The following is a 20,109-nucleotide window of genomic DNA, read 5'->3' as shown; positions in this document are numbered from 1 at the left end:
AGCTTGCGGGATATTATTTCCCCAACCAGGAACTGAACCCAGGCCCCCGCAGTGGAAGCGCAGAGTCCTACGCACTGGACCACCAGGGAATTCCCTGTAAACTGTTTAATATACTAATGATTAACCATTACCTCTTTTAATGCTACAGAAATGAAAATACTCCAGAAATTAAAATATAAACTCATGTCCTTTTTTTTTAATAAGTAGATTCAGTATCCATGCTGTCACTACACAAAGGACTTAGACTAAAACGTGCCAAACTATGGCCACCTTGGCTTTCTTCTCCAGGGCCACACCTGGCCAACAAAAGTGTACACTCATCCCCCCAAGGGAAATGGGACCACTTGCCAGTAGAACTGAGAGAACTACTCTCACCTGTATATCTTAATTTCAGAAGTTTATTTCACCAAATAAGCTATGAGAAACTACAGCACCTGGAACAAGCTGAAATGTCCAAGTGAGTCATATTAGTCATTCATTTAACTCGGAAAAAAAATTTTTTTCTTTATCATTTATGACAATCCTCCAAATTAACCCATTTGTTTATTTGTTTAATCAATAGAAAAACAATAAATCACGGATATCCAGGATCTTCCTTTCTACCCTTCAGGGTACTGTCACTGTGGTATCTCCTACCAGCACATGCAGCAAATGACTTGAGATAAAGTCCTTACTCACAGGTGCAACACTACAATCTGTATTTACTCTCCCTACCTACAAAAGCACACATTTTTCCTTTTAAAAGATAAATTTAGCTAACAAGTAATCTTCACCAAAATATCCTCTGAAGCAATTATTTTTCTTGCATTATCAAAAAAGTAGTGTTAACAGCCGGTCTTTGAGAAACGAACACTCCTTCCCACAATATTTAAATGACTGGTATATGCTGAATGACTCACCAGACACCTGCTGTGTAAGCGAAGGTTTCTGAGTATGATCTATATGCCATCCGACTAATATGTCAACTGTATCCTGGATGGAGACAGAGAGAAGGGGACTAATCATTTTAAGGTCTTATTGCTATTCCACCCTGTGGACCATTTCAGAGTAAGAGAACCTAGAACATCTTACATCCTACCTTCTTGACATTATACATTAAAGGGGGGTTGGGAGGGGCAGGGCAGGAGAATAACAGAACTTTCTTTATGACACTGATGAAATATTTCTTTCTTTAAGTATCTTAAGGTATTAGTGTTAGCAAGTACAGATGGTATTTTTTATAAAACTACATTATTGCATCATTCACTCCTGGACCTTAAAACCAATTATACTCGAAGGAGCAGAAACTTTGTTTTCTAATTCCCCAGGTCCTCATACATGCAGCCAATCCCTTACCCCATCATCTGAAAAGAGGGGGCGGGGAACTCACCCTAAAATTAGTGCTGAAAATATGAGGGTAACATCGAGCTACCAAAAGAATGCACTTAACACATTTGCAAAGTAATTCCGGTGTATCCACGTTTTCAAGAATGGACTGCAGGCTGGTCATTACAAGCTAAAAAATAAAAGTTACAAAACGTGAACATTTAATAAAACAGGGAGAAAACAAGCAAATTAGGTTTATTATTTAATAGTGACTATAGCCAAAACTGACTATATCAAAGAAAATAAATTCTATAGTTTTAGTTCCCAAAAAAGTTGAAAACATTTCAATCCACTGTTTTCCCCTCGTTTAACATCTGTTAACATTATTCCTAAGTAACATGTTTACATTGTTCCTAAGTGCTCTCTTCAAAACCATGGGTGTGATTAAAATTTCAAGTACAAAAACTAAGATGTGCTTGGGAAACTTGTCTTTAAAGTACCAGAATTATTTTCCAATTCAAAACACAGAGCAGATGTTGTATGACTTATACTTTAAGATATTAGTACTTGCTTCAAATTGGAATGATTTAAAGAAGGTTAGCATGGCCCCAACACAAGAATGACACACAGGCTCATGTTACCACTATATATATTTTTTAAATAAATATATGGCATACTACCTATAGAATATTTTGCAGCTAAAATTTTTTTTTGTTCAAACCAATTTTTTCCCCAAAAGGAAAGTTCTTCTCTACAAAAGAATGATGTTGTAAGTATAGAAGAAATGCCAGAATTAGAAAACCACCATTTTGCAACAGCCAATGCTATAATCTATACAATGCACAGAATATGAATGAATGCTAAAATCAAGTGAAATATTATGAAAAAAACAGGATATTCAGGAGGTCTCACAGTATCATGCCCACATCACTAACTAATTACAAAGGGAGAAAAATAAGCCTTCACAATGGAAAGATCTGGTTGGTCATCACCTTAACCAAGTGATGAAACTCTTCATCTAAGAGTTATGTGAACTGAAGTTATATGCCTGCTAGTGTGATACAACACTAAGTATGAACCCATGAAGTATTCATGACCAAAATATTTGAACTGAATCTAAACAGGAAGGAATAATCAGACAAGCCCAAAACGTAGAACATTCTACAAAATAAGGGGGACAAAAAAGGTGCAGAGAATTGTTCTGCTTAAGAGGTTAAAGAGGCACACGACCATCTTCAAGAGATTAAAGATTCATCAATACATGAAACTTGATGGGATCCTGGGTTAAGACAAAAGTTACAGACATCTTAGTGGCAGCTGCAAAATCTGAACATGGATTGTCTTATGTGACAAAATTTTCTTAGGTATGATTATAATGTTAATATGAGATTAGCCTTAATCTTAGGAGAGGCATGCTGAAGTATCACAGGATAAACCATCATGATGTGTGGAATTTATTTTCAAATAGTCCAACAAAAAATTGTCTCTGTGTGTGTCTGTGTCTGTGTGTGTGTAGAAACAAAACAACTGCAGCAAAATGTAGTGACAGAGCTAGGTAAAAGATATATGGGTGTTTAATGTATTGGCCCATCTGTTTTCCTGTGGATTTAAAATTTTTCAAAACAAATACTTGGGGAAATGTTCATATTATGAAAACTGTATGCAGAATAAGCCAAATTTGGTGTTATGCTGGTTACAAATTATTTTCTGAATCTTTTCCAAAATTTTTTCACAACCTCTATAATCAAATAAAAATAAAAATTTTAAAGACAGAATAGATTTCTCATGTTTTTTAAAAATAACCAAAATAAAACATATCATGAATTGTTTAATAAAAAAGCAAAATAAATAAAGATATCAAATATTCTAAAGACACCACACCCTAAATTTTTAAAAACATTAGCTCAACAAAAACTTAATTACTTATAACTTTGCTCAAAATTAAATTGGGAATGATCTTTTAATAATTCAGATACAGGGACTTCCCTAGTGGTGCAGTGGTTAAGAATGCACCTGCCAATGCAGGGAACACAGGTTTGATCCCTGATCCGGGAAGATCCCACGTGCCGCAGAACAACTAAGCCCATGCGCCACAACTACTGAGCCTGCGCTCTAGAGCCCACGCACCCCCCGCGCACCACAACTACCGAAGCCCGCGCACCTAGAGCCGGTGCTCCGCAACAAGAGAAGCCACTGCAATGAGAAGCCCGCGCACAGCAACGAAGAGTAGCCCCCGCTCGCCGCAGCTAGAGAAAGCCCACGTGCAGCAACGAAGACCCAACACAGCCAAAAAAATAATAATAATAATAGTAATTCAGACACACATTTATTTTATATCACTAGGATTAAGAATTTTTGACATATTATCAAAACTTTAGGCCCAAAATAAGTTGTGGTGTTTAGTTTTTATCTCCCTCAAAAAATGTGAAGCCCCCTTCTACGTGGCTTTCCTCACGGAGCTCCTATTTTCAAATCTGTAAATGATTCTAGTACTACGCAAATTCAAAAGAAAGCTTCTAAAAAGCAAAAAGACAAGATTTTTTAAATAACTTACTTTAAATCTACCTTTAATGTGTATCATTTACTCAAATTCAGAAAGAGGAGTTTTATTTACATCATATATCAATCAGTAGATAACCCTTATTCTAAGTTTCCTTTCTTCAAGCTCCCCTTCAAGGATGTGTGTTATGGACAACTTTCTTCCCAAGCACATCATCATTCCCCCCAACCCTCCATTCTTACCTGCATTACGGATGAAAAGGCTTTCTTTTCTCCTACAGTCTCTAGTGCTTTGTAAGTGGCACATAAGTAGAGGAGTTTAACTTCATCTTTTGCAGATGAGCTAAATTTGCTAAAAATCCATTTGAAGATCTTCTCAGCCTCATAGCTCAGAGAAGCACAAAGAAGGCCAAGACAGCAAGCTCCCTCCTGTCTCAATTCCTGAAGCAATTTGCTACTGTGTATATTTTAATGCAAACAAAACAAAATACACAAAAAGCTTAAGCTTTCAAAGATGACAAGAATGACACATCTTACAATAGAATGTTTTAAATGATTTCATAATTTTTATTCAAACTACACAAAAGGTTGAAATTTTATCCACTTTAAATATTCTCTCCATTCTCTGTCTCCTGCAATGCCAAAAGTACCTTTGTTAAGACTTTAGATTTTCTTTTATAGAATCAATTATTTACAAACAGTAAGGAAAGGCTTAGAAATTCAGACTTCAAATTCCATCTCAAACTACATTAATTGATTCGCAGAAAAGGGCAGCAACAAGTGATCAGATAAAACACACTATATAATTATATACTTGGTAATATTCAATATGTAAGGACTATAAAATAGGAAATGGTAATAGTTAAATACAGTAAACTTAAAGGACAACACTGATTTAAGTATTATATTAATGAGAAACTATATAAAATAAAACCATCAAAAAGCAGTAAGGTTCGTGACCTGCTGAGATGAGTTTTGGATGCTTTCCAACACTGCAATTCTTTGGGAATCACCATATGAAGAAATGACTGCATACTTTTGGAGAACCCCAGTAGCCTCAGAGGATAGATGGCCTGAATCCACTGTTGCCCAAAGAAGGAAGCTCCCTTTTATCTCTACTCTCTAAGCAGTTTCCAAATGCTCTAGTTCACAAAAGTTAATCACATTCATTCACACTTGCATTAAGAGTTTATGTCATTCTACAAGTCAATGCTCAATTATTCAGTCATGTTGACAAATTAAAAAAAAAGAATGGCTCTCCCTTTCAAGTGGATTCGTTTGTATTCAGTGGTAATTAATGTTTAAATACTTTCACACAAATAACGATGACAAGAGAACCCAATGAAACATTAAGTAGATGTTCATAAATGAAGCCAATGGGCTTATCTTCTTGTACACTTTTTAATAGTTTCTAAAAATATATTTTAGTCTTTTAAATTAGTTACTTACCTTTCATTAAGCACATCATGTACAGCAACCAAGATATTATCCAATTGTTTAACTAGTACCTTAAAAAAAAACACATTAATAAAAACTTAAGATTCCTATACTTTTAAGAATAACACTGTGTACTTTTTTTTTTTTTTAACTTGTGTTTCCCTCCAAATTATAACTGGACCACACCTTACTTTTCTTATTATTCCCAGGTCCCAATTATATCATAAGTTAAGAGTGTCATAAGTTTCCTTTCAGACTCTGAAAGAAATTTACCCATAGGAAATATACAGCCATGATCATCAATGGGGGGGAAAAAAAACCTCAAAAAGCTTGTGTCATTTACTCTGAAATGCATTTTTAAAACAAAAGATGGATTGATGGATAGAGGAAGAGGTACAGAGATATATGATAAAGTCATACGATAAAGTGTTAATGACAGAACTTAGACACTATGATATTCACTGTAAAATTCTCTCAAGTTGATGTGTATTTGAAATTTTTCATAATAAAATGGGGAGGGGGGTTGGAGGAAGCTTGCTTTGAACCAAATGTTATTTGACTCACTATACCATTTCATTAATTTTCTCCTGTTCAATATCAAGTTCTTTTTTAAATTATTTATTTATTTATGGCTGTGTTGGGACTGTTGCTGCGTGCGGGCTTTCTCTAGTTGTGGCAAGCGGGGGCTACTCTTCTTTGCTGTGCGCGGGCTTCTCATTGTGGTGGTTTCTCTTGTTGCAAAGTACGGGCTCTAGGCACTCGGGATTCAGCAGTTCTGGCACGCGGGCTCAGTAGTTGTGGCTCGGAGGCTCTAGAGCGCAGACTCAGTAGCTGTGGCGCACGGGCTTAGTTGCTCCACGGCATGTGGGATGTTCCCGGATCAGGGCTCAAACCCGTGTCCCCTGCATTGGCAGGCAGATTCTTAACCACTGCGCCACCAGGGAAGCCCTATAGCAAGTTCTTAATTTAACATTAGGAGACTTACTTGGAGAGTAAAGAAATTTGTAACTGCTCTTGTACTTTATTTTTTTTGTTGACCGGGCCACACGGCTTGTGGAATCTCAGCTCCCTGACCAGGGATTGAACCCGGGCCACGGCAGTGAAAGCCCGGAATCCTAACCACTAGGCAACCAGGGAACTCCCTCCTGTACTTTACTCTTTAAAGTGTTTTTCCATTTATTTAGCCCTAGCCACCAGACCAAACTTACCCACGAACAAAATATGTACCTCCTACCCCAACTTCACATATGAAAAACAGAGATATTCTGTCCTGGAACACAGAAGAAAATTCCGAGGACAACAGAATAAATGTGTAAAAGGTCAAAAGCACTTTATTGCAGAAGGAACCAATGTGGATCTAACATTTGTATAAATAAATTACACATTAGGGGCATTAAGTTCCAGACCATCATAATACAGGCCAAATCAATCTGGAGTAAGGAATCCCTATTATTTTTCCTTGGAAGCAAAACTTTTCCCTTCTTTAACCACTCTAGGTAACATTATCTACTGAACTATGGAAAAATGAAACTTATCAACATTTCCAAACATACTATACTGACCAGCTTATTTTCTGGTTGCTGAATAAATTCTTTCAACTGCCTTACAGTAGCCAGTCTTCGGTCTCTGTCATCTTCCCGGGTGATCCTCCGAAGAAGATTCGACAGTCGAGACTCATCAGAATAAGACATCGAACGCTCTGTGAATATAAACATTGAGTATGAGTCAGCACAGAAACTTTATAGCCCAAATATTTTGAAGTATATTAAAAATCACAGTCCACCAGACAATAAAAGCTCAATGAATGTAGGTCCTGTAACACTTCTGTTCATCACTATAAACCCAGCCCCAGCAGACTGCAGGCACACAGCAGACCCTCAAAAAGGATACGCAAACACCTCATTCCAGAGGACCAACTGACAGAGAAAAAAGAAAGGCTTAGAAATTATTCTCTTTGAATCTGTCCCAAACTGTTTTCAACATCTAGGTAAAGAGCATAGCTAAGAAACTTCAACAGGTTAGGGATAAAGTCTCTATCAGGCAGAAACAGGTTACATGTTTCTATTTCTCACCTAGGTCTCCCACTGGAGGGGAGCCTCTTGTTCACATCATCATCATTTTCCTAGGACAAAGTTTTGGTGAACTGCAATCACATATTCAGTTCAACAAATGTCTAATGACCACCTACCATGTGCAAGTATGCTGCCACAAGGAAAGTGGCAAATCAAAACTTTTCTTCCCTTTTTCTTTTTTTTCTTTTTTGCGGTATGCGGGCCTCTCACTGTTGTGGCCTCTCCCGCTGCGGAGCACAGGCTCCGGACGCGCAGGCTCAGCGGCCATGGCTCACGGGCCCAGCCACTCCGCGGCATGTGGGATCTTCCCGGACTGGGGCACGAACCCGTGTCCCCTGCATTGGCAGGCGGACTCTCAACCACTGCGCCACCAGGGAAGCCCCCTTTTCTTCCCTTTTTCAACGACAAGAACAAGCGGGAGTGCTCAAAACGCTGAACACTACTACTAATAAAGATGGCTTTAAGTACTACATTTTTCTTTTTAAATTTTCAGCTGTGCAATTTATCATAATTAACCCATGTTCATTAACACAAACCACATTAAAGGGTCTGACAGTTTCATTTCTAATGAACGAAAGGAAAATTGATAATGAAAGAAATTACAACGTCTGAGAGAAGGAATAAGATTTTTAAAAATCCCTAGCCTATAGAGTATTTTCAGTAAGGATGACTGCTAAAAATGTATTTAGGTTACTAGTCGGGAAATCTAGGCTCTATTTACAATTCTGCCCCTAGCAAACTGCATAACTCTGAGCTTGCAAGGGGGATCTAAACTAAATAAGCTTTAGAGTCACTTTCTAACTCTATCATACCTAAATCTAAGACTTCAAATACTGGTGGGTTTTTTTGGGTTTTTTTTTTTTGGCCGCACCACTCGGCATGCAGGATCTTAGTTCCCTGGCCAGGGATTGAACCCGTGCCCCCTGCAATGAAAGTGCAGAGTCCCAACCACTTGACCACGAAGGAGGTCCCTTCAAACACTTTTATGAGACAGTATAGGCTTTGACTAGTCATTCCACTTTAGAAAATTTATCGAAATTTTTTTTTAACTGCATGCAAAGAAAAGCTATAAACACAAAGATGTTCACCAAGATACACACAACACACACACAAAGCCCTCACGGGGAAAAAAATGGTCATAAACTAAATGTCCAAAGAGTAATTATATCCAACAAAGTGTATAAATCAGAAATCTTGATTTCTTAATCAGCTTTACCAATACAATAAATTTCTCTTTTAGGAAAAAAAAATGATCATTACCTCTAATCCTATGAATTTTCGAGACACTTTACCTATAGAGTAAGGCTTGTGTTATAAAGCAAGAAGCAGTAACTGTGTATTTAACTTTAGAAAAGGGCCCAGTCCATGTACACCCCTACCCTCACCCTAGAGTTCAAGGACTTGCTGCAGTAAGAGCCCACTATACATTCAGTATCCACTATAATCAGGGAAATCCTTTCTTTAAAATCTTACCCAGTCTTCTAATCTTATTTTAAGAGAATTCTCCTTTAAAAAGTATTAAAGGGGGCTTCCCTGGTGGCGCAGTGGTTGAGAGTCCGCCTGCCGATGCAGGGGATACGGGTTCATGCCCTGATCCGGGAAGATCCCACATGCCGCAGAGCGGCTGGGCCCGTGAGCCATGGCCGCTGAGCCTGAGCGTCCGGAGCCTGTGCTCCGCAACAGGAGAGGCCACAACAGTGAAAGGCCCGTGTACCACACACACACACACAAAAAAAGTATTAAAAACCTTCTTGTGGGAATTCATGGTAGGGAACAGTTCACAGGAAAAGGAATGCAAACAATTATCACCTGCACATGTTTCTCAACTCAGTAAGCTAATCAACTCACACAGGTGCAAGGCACTGGTACAGAAAGAGGCATTTAGGAGATATCTCAGCAGAGGCTTGTGTGATTCTCCCTAGTTTACCCAGACTTACCCTGTGATTTCCTCATGTCTTTGATGGCTAACGCACGACTGCCATGCTGAATACTGGTGAACTCAGGGCTGGTCACATTGTTAACCCTCAGCTCTTGCCCCAACGACTTCCGACCATAAGTATTTTCCCCAGATCCTCCATTGACACTGTAGCCACCTAAAAACAGCAACATTTACATTATTTCAATAGGGCTCTTGGTTTCACTCAATCAATTCCTGATAGTTCAGGTTCTTCTGACCCAATCTGCAGTTCAACCAGCCTTGGCTTCCATTCTTTCCCTGTGATGCATGCATTGATTTCATTTTGTTATCTTCAGTGGAAGATAAGAAGAGAAACGGAAACTAAATTAACTCAGATTTTGCACTTTAAAACTTTTTAGAAGTCTAGAGGAGAGACAGTAGTCAGGAGAGCCTTAGTGATAATATTGTATTTTGGGGCAAGGAAACCGCATTTATGTATTGCGTGTGTGAAAAGTACATTTAAATTTTTTTTTAATTAAGGGGGTAAACTTAAGAAGTTTCAAGAACAGCACTGAGTGTAATATTTATATTTTAAACATATTAGAAGAGAGAGGTGAGGGAGCGAGAGAGGGAAGAGGAAGAAAGGGAGAGGCAGCTAGGTTAAAAAAAACAAACGCACAAAAACATGCCTCTAGCAGCAAGGAAATATATATACCCTTTTCGTCATTCTGTATGTCAGCGTGGATTCTGGTATCATCGTGCCTTTGCCGAGACACCACAGCTGAATTTGAAGGTTGCAGTCCATAAGAGGAAGACCCACCCCTATCTCTGGATGAAGAATATTTTAAATTATCTGGGTCGGCTGATGCACTATCAGTTCTGCAAAGAGAGAAGAGTATAAGGTTACAACTTTAAACATCTTGATAGCCCAAATCATAAATCTTTCTTTCATACATGCCTCTCTCTTCTCATTACTATTATACATAAGCACTCCAATGTGTAATAAGAAGTCTTTCAACTGGGAAGGGATTATCAATGGATGAAATACCAGCTTTTCAGCCCCTCCTGCTATCTAAAGACCCATACAGAAATATGAATAACTACCAGGACTACGGTGGCCAACGCAAAACTTAACAGGTTTTGGCACTGAAAGTTCCATGTCCTAAGAACTCCCTCAGTCCCAGGCAAACTGAGACAGTTGGTCACCCTGGTCCCAGGATTCTTTTCACATGACTTGATAAAAGGAATAGTTCTTCCTAAATCTCCTCCTCCCAGAAGAGGGTTTTAACCAGTGGAAAAATTACAATCTTCCCAGTCATAAAAATAAAAAACAGTGGCAACATATCAGGCAGGGGCAATGTGTTACCAAATTATTTTTAAAGTCCTGCCTCATGGCAATGTGGCTCGCTCTCTCTCTCTCTCTCACCTAAATTTGTAACTTGACTATTTGGTGGGAAAATAAATTATAGAATGAAATTTGAAAGCAAGCTCAATAGGATATTAGGAAAGAACACATTAGCTGCAAAGATTTTTTTAATGTATGGCAATACTGAGGACTTCACTGAAGATTCCTCATATAAAGAATATCTATTAAAATTATAAAAAGTGAGGAAAATAAAAGCAAGGTGTCAGGAATCCAATAAAGCTGAAGGTTGCAGTCCATAATCTATTTAAAATTCAAGTACCGCCTAGAATAATCCGAGATACCTGGATATTAACAAGTTGCTCAACCCCAGGATAAAATCTGTACCCTTATCTAAGGATCATCTCTATGCCTCAATGTCCCCATCAGTAAAATAGGGAGCTAAACTTTATAATTTCTCATGAGCCTTATTCTTCCATCAACCATAAGTTATCAAAAAATAAGAAAACTTAGATAACTACCCTATGGCAGCATATGAAAAATACCAAGAAAAAAGTTCCTCTGCTATTGATATTTCTTCTGAGAGGAACAACCTTCTGGAAAAAAATCACTTTTATGATACTTACTAAAACACCTTCTGCACCCATAATTATCTGGAAAAGTTAAGGACACTGGCAAGAGCAGAAACTGAGCTATTCTTCAACCCCCATGGCCCTCCTCTATGTGTAAAAAAAAGTGTCTGTGTATTTCATTTCGAGTTTATCATCCTTTCGTTGCCCCCGCCCAAGAACACTAAATATGAAAAGGTGCATAGGCTCAGACACCCTGATCTGACCTACTGCAACCACTGTTAATATAGAATGTAGACAAATAGGTTCAATTAAACTTGGATACCTACGTGGCACCAATCTAAATTATTCCTAAAGGCTCTCAATCTGAAACTTGATAAAAATCCATAACCCTAGCATACTATGCATATAACTAAGGCTCCACAGTGAAGTATCTTCTTCAAACATTCAGAGTTCACTTGTTCATAAAGCTCAAAACTTCCAACATATGAAAAATAAAATCTATGGAATTTCAAAAAAAAAATGTATTAGGATATTTTCTAAGTATACTAAGTATAAGCATTTAAATACCTTTACCACTAAATGGAGCATGAAAACTTTTTAAAACTAACATAATGATCTACCCCCATGTATCTAAAATAGCACACTAAATGAGCACCTATAATAAACCATAACATACCATTAATTTCTAAAAGGGAACTGAAAAATAAAAGAGAACTTAGGAGCTTTACTGGCAGATTTTGAACCTGTCTATGTGTATAGCACCTAACACAACCTAGAAAAGGAAGCTGTTAGTAAATGAATGAATAAAATAATTCTAAAACATCAAGATAACTTAAGTCTATCAATATTTAAATAATCTGAATTTCTAATTTTCATTATGCTTATGTATCACATATACTACTCTTACCATTGAGAGTTAAATATTTGTATCTTTTTCTGGTGACATACCAGTAAACACAAGGCAACAGAGAATATGGGTTAAAAAAAGATCTGGGCTCAAATCCCAGCTCTAGCACTGAAAAGGTTTGTGTGACTCTGCACAAGGAACTTAATTTCCAAGCCTCAGTTGTCTTTTGCATAAAATGGGGATAATATCTATCTATTATGTAATGTTATTGTGAGGCTTAAGAAAGATAAGTTCTTAAGAAATACTTAGCTTACAAGGTACACTTGACGTTATTATTACCATAATAGTAAATATATTCAAGGTTTTCAGTCTAAACAAATAAATATAAATAGTTCATAAACATATGAATATGATCAAAACAAGTTTTTATACTCAATATACAAAAGTTGATTTTAACTTCTTCACTGAAGAAATTAAGCAATCTACTGCTACCAACAAATCCATTGCTAACTAGGAAGCACTGATTTCAAACTAAACTGAAAAAAAACAGGAACAACCTCCCAATTTGTTAGAAATACACGTTTTTAAATCTCATTAGTTATAAACACCAAGATTTTTTTTTTCTCCAGAATTTGGGTTTTCAGAAATATAGCAAAAACTTCACTAGGGTAGAGTTACTGTCTCAGAACTGTCTAAAAACTCCCTGGTTGCTAAGTTCTTCTAATACAAACTGATCAAAATATTTCTAACCAGAATTCAAGTTATAGGTATTCTGAACCCAAAAGCACAAAATAGTTCAGCATTTATATGAAATCTCTATTTTTATAATATCTAGACAGCTTAGTTCTCAAAAAGTCAGTATCAGGCAGTTAGCACCAACAAGATCATCCCAGTCCAATAAACAGAAAATTGTTAAGAATGAAAATGAGCACTTAAAATGAGGCAATCAAAGGCACAAAATAGAAAATGCAGATTTGAACTCAAAGAGGCAGGCATAAATGTTAAGCTAGTTATAAGGGCTGAAAAAGCTATCATCTGCCAGAATTAGTGTCTCAATTTAGTGATAAAAAGAAAATGTATCTGTTAAGACTAAGTATCCTAGCAAGAATCCAAAAATACCTCCACAGCCCCTTTAATACTCTAAAAATATTATGGAAAGAGAGAGGGAAAAAAAAGAAATGCATAAATTCCCCAAAATGATTAAACTGAAGTTAAAGCCTGATGTACATGCCACATGAGAGGTAAGTTTCTAAAGCTCATACCTCAAAAATCGCATACTGTATAATATGGAGCCTTTGTGATGTTTTTGCATCAAGTCAATCTGTAAGACAGTAGTTACAATATTAGTGAAGACAGTGGGTTAAAACATTTGTTGTTCAAACATGAAGCAAATATCATTTATGGGTTAGGTGCTTTTAATTGCACTATGGCCCTCTAGGGTTCATATGTTGAAGCAAAAACTGAGATGGCACATGCCACTCTGTGCCTTAGAGGATAGAGGCTTAAGGTGGCAACAAAAAAATTTTTAGTACAAAAGAATTTAAATGTTAACTATAACATACAAATCACATGCAAATATAGTTACCGCTCATTTTAGTCACCTATTCTCAATATACAGAAAATGTAATAAATCTGAGAGGTTATTCATTTTCAATGACCCAAGCCCTCCGACCTCATACCAACAACCTACCACGTGTTAGGGGATAGTTAAGTATCTCCTGGCTAAATGTGGTCTTATGGTCCAGTTCTTGAGGGGGAAAAGTCAGCCTGGAAATGTGAAGTCAGGGAATTCCCTAGTAGAAAACATTTCCATAAAGCACCCCGAAATGACTTGATGCAAACACCACACCTAGTGGTGCCACCGGAATAAGCATCATATTGCTTCAAGTTGTTTTTAACTAGGCTTATTAAGGGACTTCGTTCTCATGGTGAGATCTAATTTGTAATGGATATCAACTAGGAAATGATATTTGCACTAAAGCCAATGAGGTGGGAATGCATTTATTCTCTAAAGCAATGGTACTCAAAGATGGATAGCATCACTGTCACAGAGCAGTTGTAGGATATGCTGTGAGTTTTTCATACTAACAGTTGATACCACTGATTTACTTTTTAAAAATAAATTCAAGGTTATCTCTGTGATATCTCTTACTCACCTGGATTCAGACATACTTTCAAAAAAGTATAAGAGAAAAGGTGAAACTATGCATAACTCTGAGGCTTGTGTACTTTCACATTAGAGACATTGCTCTAAAATATGAGTCTATGGCTAAAAAATTCACTTGGGAGGCTCAGGGACTGCATTATATGAAACTGTTTCCACAGGAGAAAACAGTAAGTTCAAATTTAATATAACAGAATTGAACCATCATGCCAAAATTATAAGTTTACCTCAATTTTACTATAAATAATAACAGTTAATATTTCTTAGTGAAACTTCCTTAGCTACTTAAGTGTCTACAATACCAAACCCATACAATTTATGGGTTCTTTATTATCAACTTTTTTTTAAATCAACTTTTAATCATCAATCAAACATCAACTAATTAGTTTCTGCAGCCTCAAAATATAAAAATATATTTAACGATTGTTGTAAAACTGTAAAGAATTTTACCTTGCCCAAGAGAGATCTGGCCTTAACCCTTGGCTTCTGGAAGGTAATCTCTAAACTTGGAATATAATGCCTAATAAGAGTGTCCTTGGGCTTCCCCCGTGGCACAGTGGTTAAGAATCTGCCTGCCAATGCAGGGGACACGGGTTCGAGCCCTGGTCCGGGAAGATCCCACATGCCGCGGAGCGGCTGGGCCCGTGAGCCATGGCCGCTGGGCCTGTGCGTCCGGAGCCTGTGCTCCGCAGCGGGAGAGGCCACAACAGTGAGAGGCCCGCGTATCGAAAAAAAATAAAAATATTTTTAAAAATTAAAAAATAAAAAAACACCCAGGGCTTCCCTGGTGGTGCAGTGGTTGAGAGTCCGCCTGCTGATGCAGGGGACGCAGGTTCGTGCCCGGGTCTGGGAAGATCCCACATGCCACGGAGCGGCTGGGCCCGTGAGCCATGGCTGCTGAGGCTGCGCGTCCAGAGCTTGTGCTCCGCAACGGGAGAGGCCACAACAGTGAGAGGCCCGCGTACCGCAAAAAAAAAAAAAAAAAAAAAAACAACCAAAAAACAGAAAAACTCCATCAATTCCACGTCCCTCCAACCAAACAATATGCCTTTGCTCTTTGCAGTCAAACTAAGAATTGTCTCTACTCGCCGTATCATTTCTTTACCTCCACTAGCTCCTCCAGCTACACCAATCCAACTTCTGCCCTATCACTTCTGGCAAAACCAACTAAGACCTTCAGGTTGATAAAAGCAAGATATATCCCAGGCTGCTTCTTACTCATCCTCTCATAGCAGGTTTTCACAGGGCTGCTGAGCAGGATTGAGCAGGCTGTGGCCTACACAAAGGTGCCTTACAGAGGAATGAGGTGGGCTGAATGAAAACTTCTTTTTAAAATCCTTACAATAACTTGGGCTCAGATCCTGAGAATTCAAAGCAACCAGATTCTTCCCTTCCTTTGGCTTATAGTATGTTATAGTCTGTATTTCTTGCTGCCTCTCTGGTTCTGCTTTTTCAGGAAACTTTGAAGGCTTGCTCAGCCGCCTCTACCAAATCACTAAATCTTGGAGTTTCTCAAAGCTTGACCACAGGCCCTCTATGCATCTCACTTTGTACTCTCTCCCGCAATCCATGCCGATGGCAGTACTTATCACCTATATGACATCGACTCCCAAATCCAGGCCTCCATCATAGATGTCCACTCTGAGGTCCAGACCTATATAGCCAACTGTCTAAAAAAACAATCTTAATGTTCTAAATGCCTCAAACACAACTGGCTCCTTTCTTCCTGGAACCCCCATTTTAATAAATGGCACCATCATCAGGTATTTTCCAATAAATGGCACTATTTGGCCAGTCAGACACAGTATGTTTCCCACCTCCAATTCTCACCTCTCTCCCACTTCTCCTCCACATGCAACAAAAATAATTCTTATAAAACACAAATCTGCTGTCCTCCCACTGCCCTTTATCATCTTATGTACCTTACTTCCCTTTTCAGCTAACTCTCCACACTCTTGTAATCCTTTTACATTCTATGCCCCATCCATCCCAACCTTTCAGTCACCTTGCTCAGCTCGTCTGCCTGGAACAGCCTTGTCCTCAGCACTCGTGGACCCTAGCTAATTTTTCAATGTCCTTCAAGCTTCAGCTTTCCTTCGCAACGTTTCTGATTCCCCTGAGGGTGACTAGGAGTCCCTGCTATATAAGTGCTTCCAGAGAACCTAATAGTTCCCTTAGCTCTTACACCATTTGAGAAGCTTGTTTAACTGTGTTCTGCCAGGAGACTGTAAATTCCAAAAGGGCAAGAGCCTGTCAGTGTTGCTTATCATTGTACCCCTCATTGCCTTGATGGCACACAAATTAGTTGTTGACTAAATGACTGCCTATTCTCACAACCGAGGCCTTTCTCTTGACACTGGAATGCAGTCCCCTAACCTAACCCAACACTAATTTTTCTTCAACATTCAACCTAGAACCCATACTCCCTAATCAACAATATTTTCTTGGTTATCTTCTACAACAAGAGCAGTAACTAGGATTAATGACTCCAAAAGGCGAACTAAGTAAGACAGTTCCAACCCTCTAAGGACTTACAATCTAGAAAAAGAAAGAACTGTTAGTATAAGTTCCAATTAGGAGTATAAAATGCTCTGTTCTTTCAGAAAAAAATAAAAATAAAAATCCCATCATTCAGCCCCTTCTTCAAACTCTTACAGCACTCAAAGAGAGAACCACACTAGCTTGCACTTTAGTAGTTATATACTAGCTTCAATTTGCCCACTAGTTTGAAAAGATGCTAGTATTGAAGGCAGAGGTACTGTATTTTCTAATACCACACACCTTTCATAGCAAAAGGAAAACAGTATAGTGGTTGCTGCATGGAGGGGGGTGGGGAACTGACTAGAAGATGACCTTGGATCAAAATCCATTGTGATTATTTAAGTAAAAATTTTGTCTTCTAAGGTAAAACTTCATATAACTAAAATATGGTCTATGCATATGATCTTAAGAATAACTTCTCTGAACACAAAAAAGAAGCCAGTAATAGAAAGGGATGGCTTCAGTAATATATTTAAATGATTCTAAATTTTTAAATTCTACTTAATACGCATTTTAAAAGTCTTATTTATTTTTGTGCAAAGGACACTATCAAGTGAAAAGACCACTCATAAAACCAGAGAAAATACTTGCAAGTCATATATCTCATAAGAGAAGAGTGTAGTATCCAAAATATACAAAGAACTCCTATAACTCAACAAAAAGACAAACAATCCGATTTAAAAATGGGCAAAAGACCTGAACTGATAAATCTCTCTGAAGACATACAAATGGCCAATTAACACATGAAAAGTTGCTCAACTTCATTAGTGAATAGGAAAATGCAAGTCAAAACCACAAACAGAAACCACACCCACTAGAATAGCCAAAAAAAAAATTTTAATGGAAAATGTTGTGAGAGGTGGAGAAATTGGAACCCTTGTACATCACTGATAAGAATGTAAAATGGTACAAAGGACTTCAGAAAACAGTTTGGCAGTTCCTCAAAAAGTTAAACATAGAATTACCACATGATCCAGCAAATCCACTCCCAGGTATATGCCCAAAAGAACTGAAAACAAATGTTCAAACAAAAACTTATAGGTGTATGTTCACCACAATACTATTCACAATAGCCAAAAGACAGAAACTCAAATGCCCATCAAAGGATGAATGGATAAACAAAATGTGGTATACAACAGATGATTATGCAGCCGTACCTACTATAACATGGATGACCCTTGAAAATGTTATACTAAGTCAAGGAGGTCTGACACAAAAGGTTACATATTACATGATTCCATTTATATGAAATATCCAGAATAGGCAAATCCACAGAGAAAATAGATTTGTGGTTGCCAGGTGCTGGGAAGAGGGGGAAATGGGGAGTGACCGCTTAATTGATATTGGGTTTCCACTTGGGGTGATAAAAAGTTCTGGAACTAGATTGTGGTCACAGTTGCACACGTTATGAATGTACGTAATATCACTGAATTGTAAAATGGTAAATTTTATGTGTATTTTACAACAATTTTTTAAAACCTTATTTATGACATTCTTGAAAAGACAAAATTATAGGGGAAAAAAGACCAGTGGTTACCTAGGGCTGGGAGAAGTTGACTACAAAAGGGAGCAAGGAAACGTGGGGTGGGGGAAGCGAAGATATGATGGAACTACTTACAGCTTGATTGTGGTGCTCATGGTTACAATACTATCTGCATTCCTCAAAACTCAAAGAACTCTACAGCATATAAACTAAAACTCAATAAATCTGACATAAAGCAAAGAGTATGTTTCTTTACAGTAAAGGTATAAAAGTAAGTAAAAGAACATTGATTTATTTTTAATAATTCAATATTTCATGTCTTATATTGCCTGCCATCTTTTGTAGCCATTCTCAATGGAAAAGCAAAAATGTAGCACTGGATGATCTCCAATGAAACCAAAGACTGTCAGTGTCTGAATTAATCAGGCATGAGAGCTGGAACTTTAAGCTAGGGAAGGATTAACCTAGCCAAGGTACAGAAAGGAACAAAACAGTGCACTTATACCAGTAAAAGACAACTGTTACCTAGACTAATAGTAAAAAGTTCCAAATTTCTAGCAAGATAGTAATTTTACTCTTTAGCAATACTTGAGAAATGCCTGAGGTAAGTCCTTATAGCACTTTATTTTTTTAAAAAAGAAACACCCTGTAAATTCCTAATATTTTATTGCCTACCCATTTTGATAGCTTTCAAAAAAAATTTAAAGAGTCAAAGCACTGTCGCTGGCAAAATCAGAAAAATCATTGCCTGAGAGAGAGACAGGCAGTCCACTTCTAATTTATTTCACGTATTTAAGTATTATGAGGTTCTGTACCTCATCTGGCATAAATTCATTTCTTACTAGGCATTAAGAATATTGACAGTTATTAAAGGTGGTATGCTTTTTAATCTCCAATACAGATGTGAATTCAATTTTCAGCATTTAACAAAAAAAACAATTTTGTTAATGCTAAATAATCGTTCACCTGAAGGCTTCCGAATCTAAGGCACCACATTAACTGGACTCACTTTCTTCTGACCTTTATTTTATTTATTTATTATTTTTTTTTTTTGCAGTACGCGGGCCTCTCACTGCTGCGGCCTCTCCCGTTGCGGAGCACAGGCTCCGGACGCGCAGGCTCAGCGGCCATGGCTCACGGGCCCAGCCGCTCCGCGGCATGTGGGATCTTCCCGGACCGGGGCACGAACCCGTGTCCCCTGCATCGGCAGGCTGACTCTCAACCACTGCGCCACCAGGGAAGCCCTGACCTTTATTTTTAACCCAAGCTAGTTTACAGCCTTAAATAAAACCCTGCTTTAGCTACCATTTGCATTGCTTATCTTCCTCTTTTGTCAGCAAGTCCTGGAAGTACTTTAGAAACATCCCATTCAGCCTGGGAAATTGCCAAGATTGAAAGGAAATCTCTTACTGCATGACCTCCCTAGCAGAGGAAGGACAAAAAGACTGAAAGTCTACCAAGAAACATGTCCCACCTCCTCACCTCCATCCAGATTCTCCAGTTATATGCCAAACATAGCCACTTAGGACAGAGAAGATTAAGAATTACTAAGAGTTAAACACTAAAGAAATCCTAAAACGAAGTCTTGAGACCAGAGGGGGACTCTGATCAAGGATAGGGCAGAGTGTTTTATAATATAGGAAATGTGTGCGACCATCTTTTTAAAAGTCCTGGGGACTTCCCTGATGGTCCAGTGACTAAAGCTCTGCACTCCCAATGCAGGGGGTCAGGGTTCGATCCCTGGTCAGGGAACTAGATTCCACATTCCTCAACTAAGAGTTTGCATGCCGCATCTATAAGATCCCACACGCTGCAACGAAGATCCCGCCACAACCAAATAAATAAATATTTTTAAAAATAAAAAGCCCTGAAAACTGGGGTGGGGTGGGGCCAAAACAAACAAATAAGTAAATAAAAATCAAAAGTCCT

The 20,109-nt window shown here is 38.0% G+C and overlaps 1 protein-coding gene across 2 annotated transcripts in view; it reads right to left on the bottom strand.

Annotated features, from left to right (window-relative positions):
* SMG1 (SMG1 nonsense mediated mRNA decay associated PI3K related kinase) overlaps nt 1–20,109 on the bottom strand; it is a 95,598-nt gene that overhangs the window by 63,285 nt on the left and 12,204 nt on the right. The window contains exons 2-9 of one of the 2 annotated variants that reach the window (XM_082645881.1): nt 13,255–13,313; nt 9,926–10,089; nt 9,251–9,406; nt 6,804–6,940; nt 5,254–5,312; nt 4,048–4,261; nt 1,370–1,495; nt 900–972 (exon numbers count right to left, since the gene is read on the bottom strand). In XM_082645881.1, coding sequence (XP_082502007.1) covers nt 900–972; nt 1,370–1,495; nt 4,048–4,261; nt 5,254–5,312; nt 6,804–6,940; nt 9,251–9,406; nt 9,926–10,089; nt 13,255–13,304 — 979 coding nt within the window. In that variant the 5' untranslated portion in view covers nt 13,305–13,313. The remainder of the gene's footprint in view (nt 1–899; nt 973–1,369; nt 1,496–4,047; nt 4,262–5,253; nt 5,313–6,803; nt 6,941–9,250; nt 9,407–9,925; nt 10,090–13,254; nt 13,314–20,109) is intronic. The other variant, XM_082645880.1, reaches the window with a different exon arrangement.

Source organism: Mesoplodon mirus (assembly GCF_964341445.2).
Source record: "Mesoplodon mirus genome assembly, chromosome: 15".
In the NCBI taxonomy this organism is placed as follows: domain Eukaryota; kingdom Metazoa; phylum Chordata; class Mammalia; order Artiodactyla; family Ziphiidae; genus Mesoplodon; species Mesoplodon mirus.
This window is presented reverse-complemented; position numbering and strand designations above follow the sequence as displayed.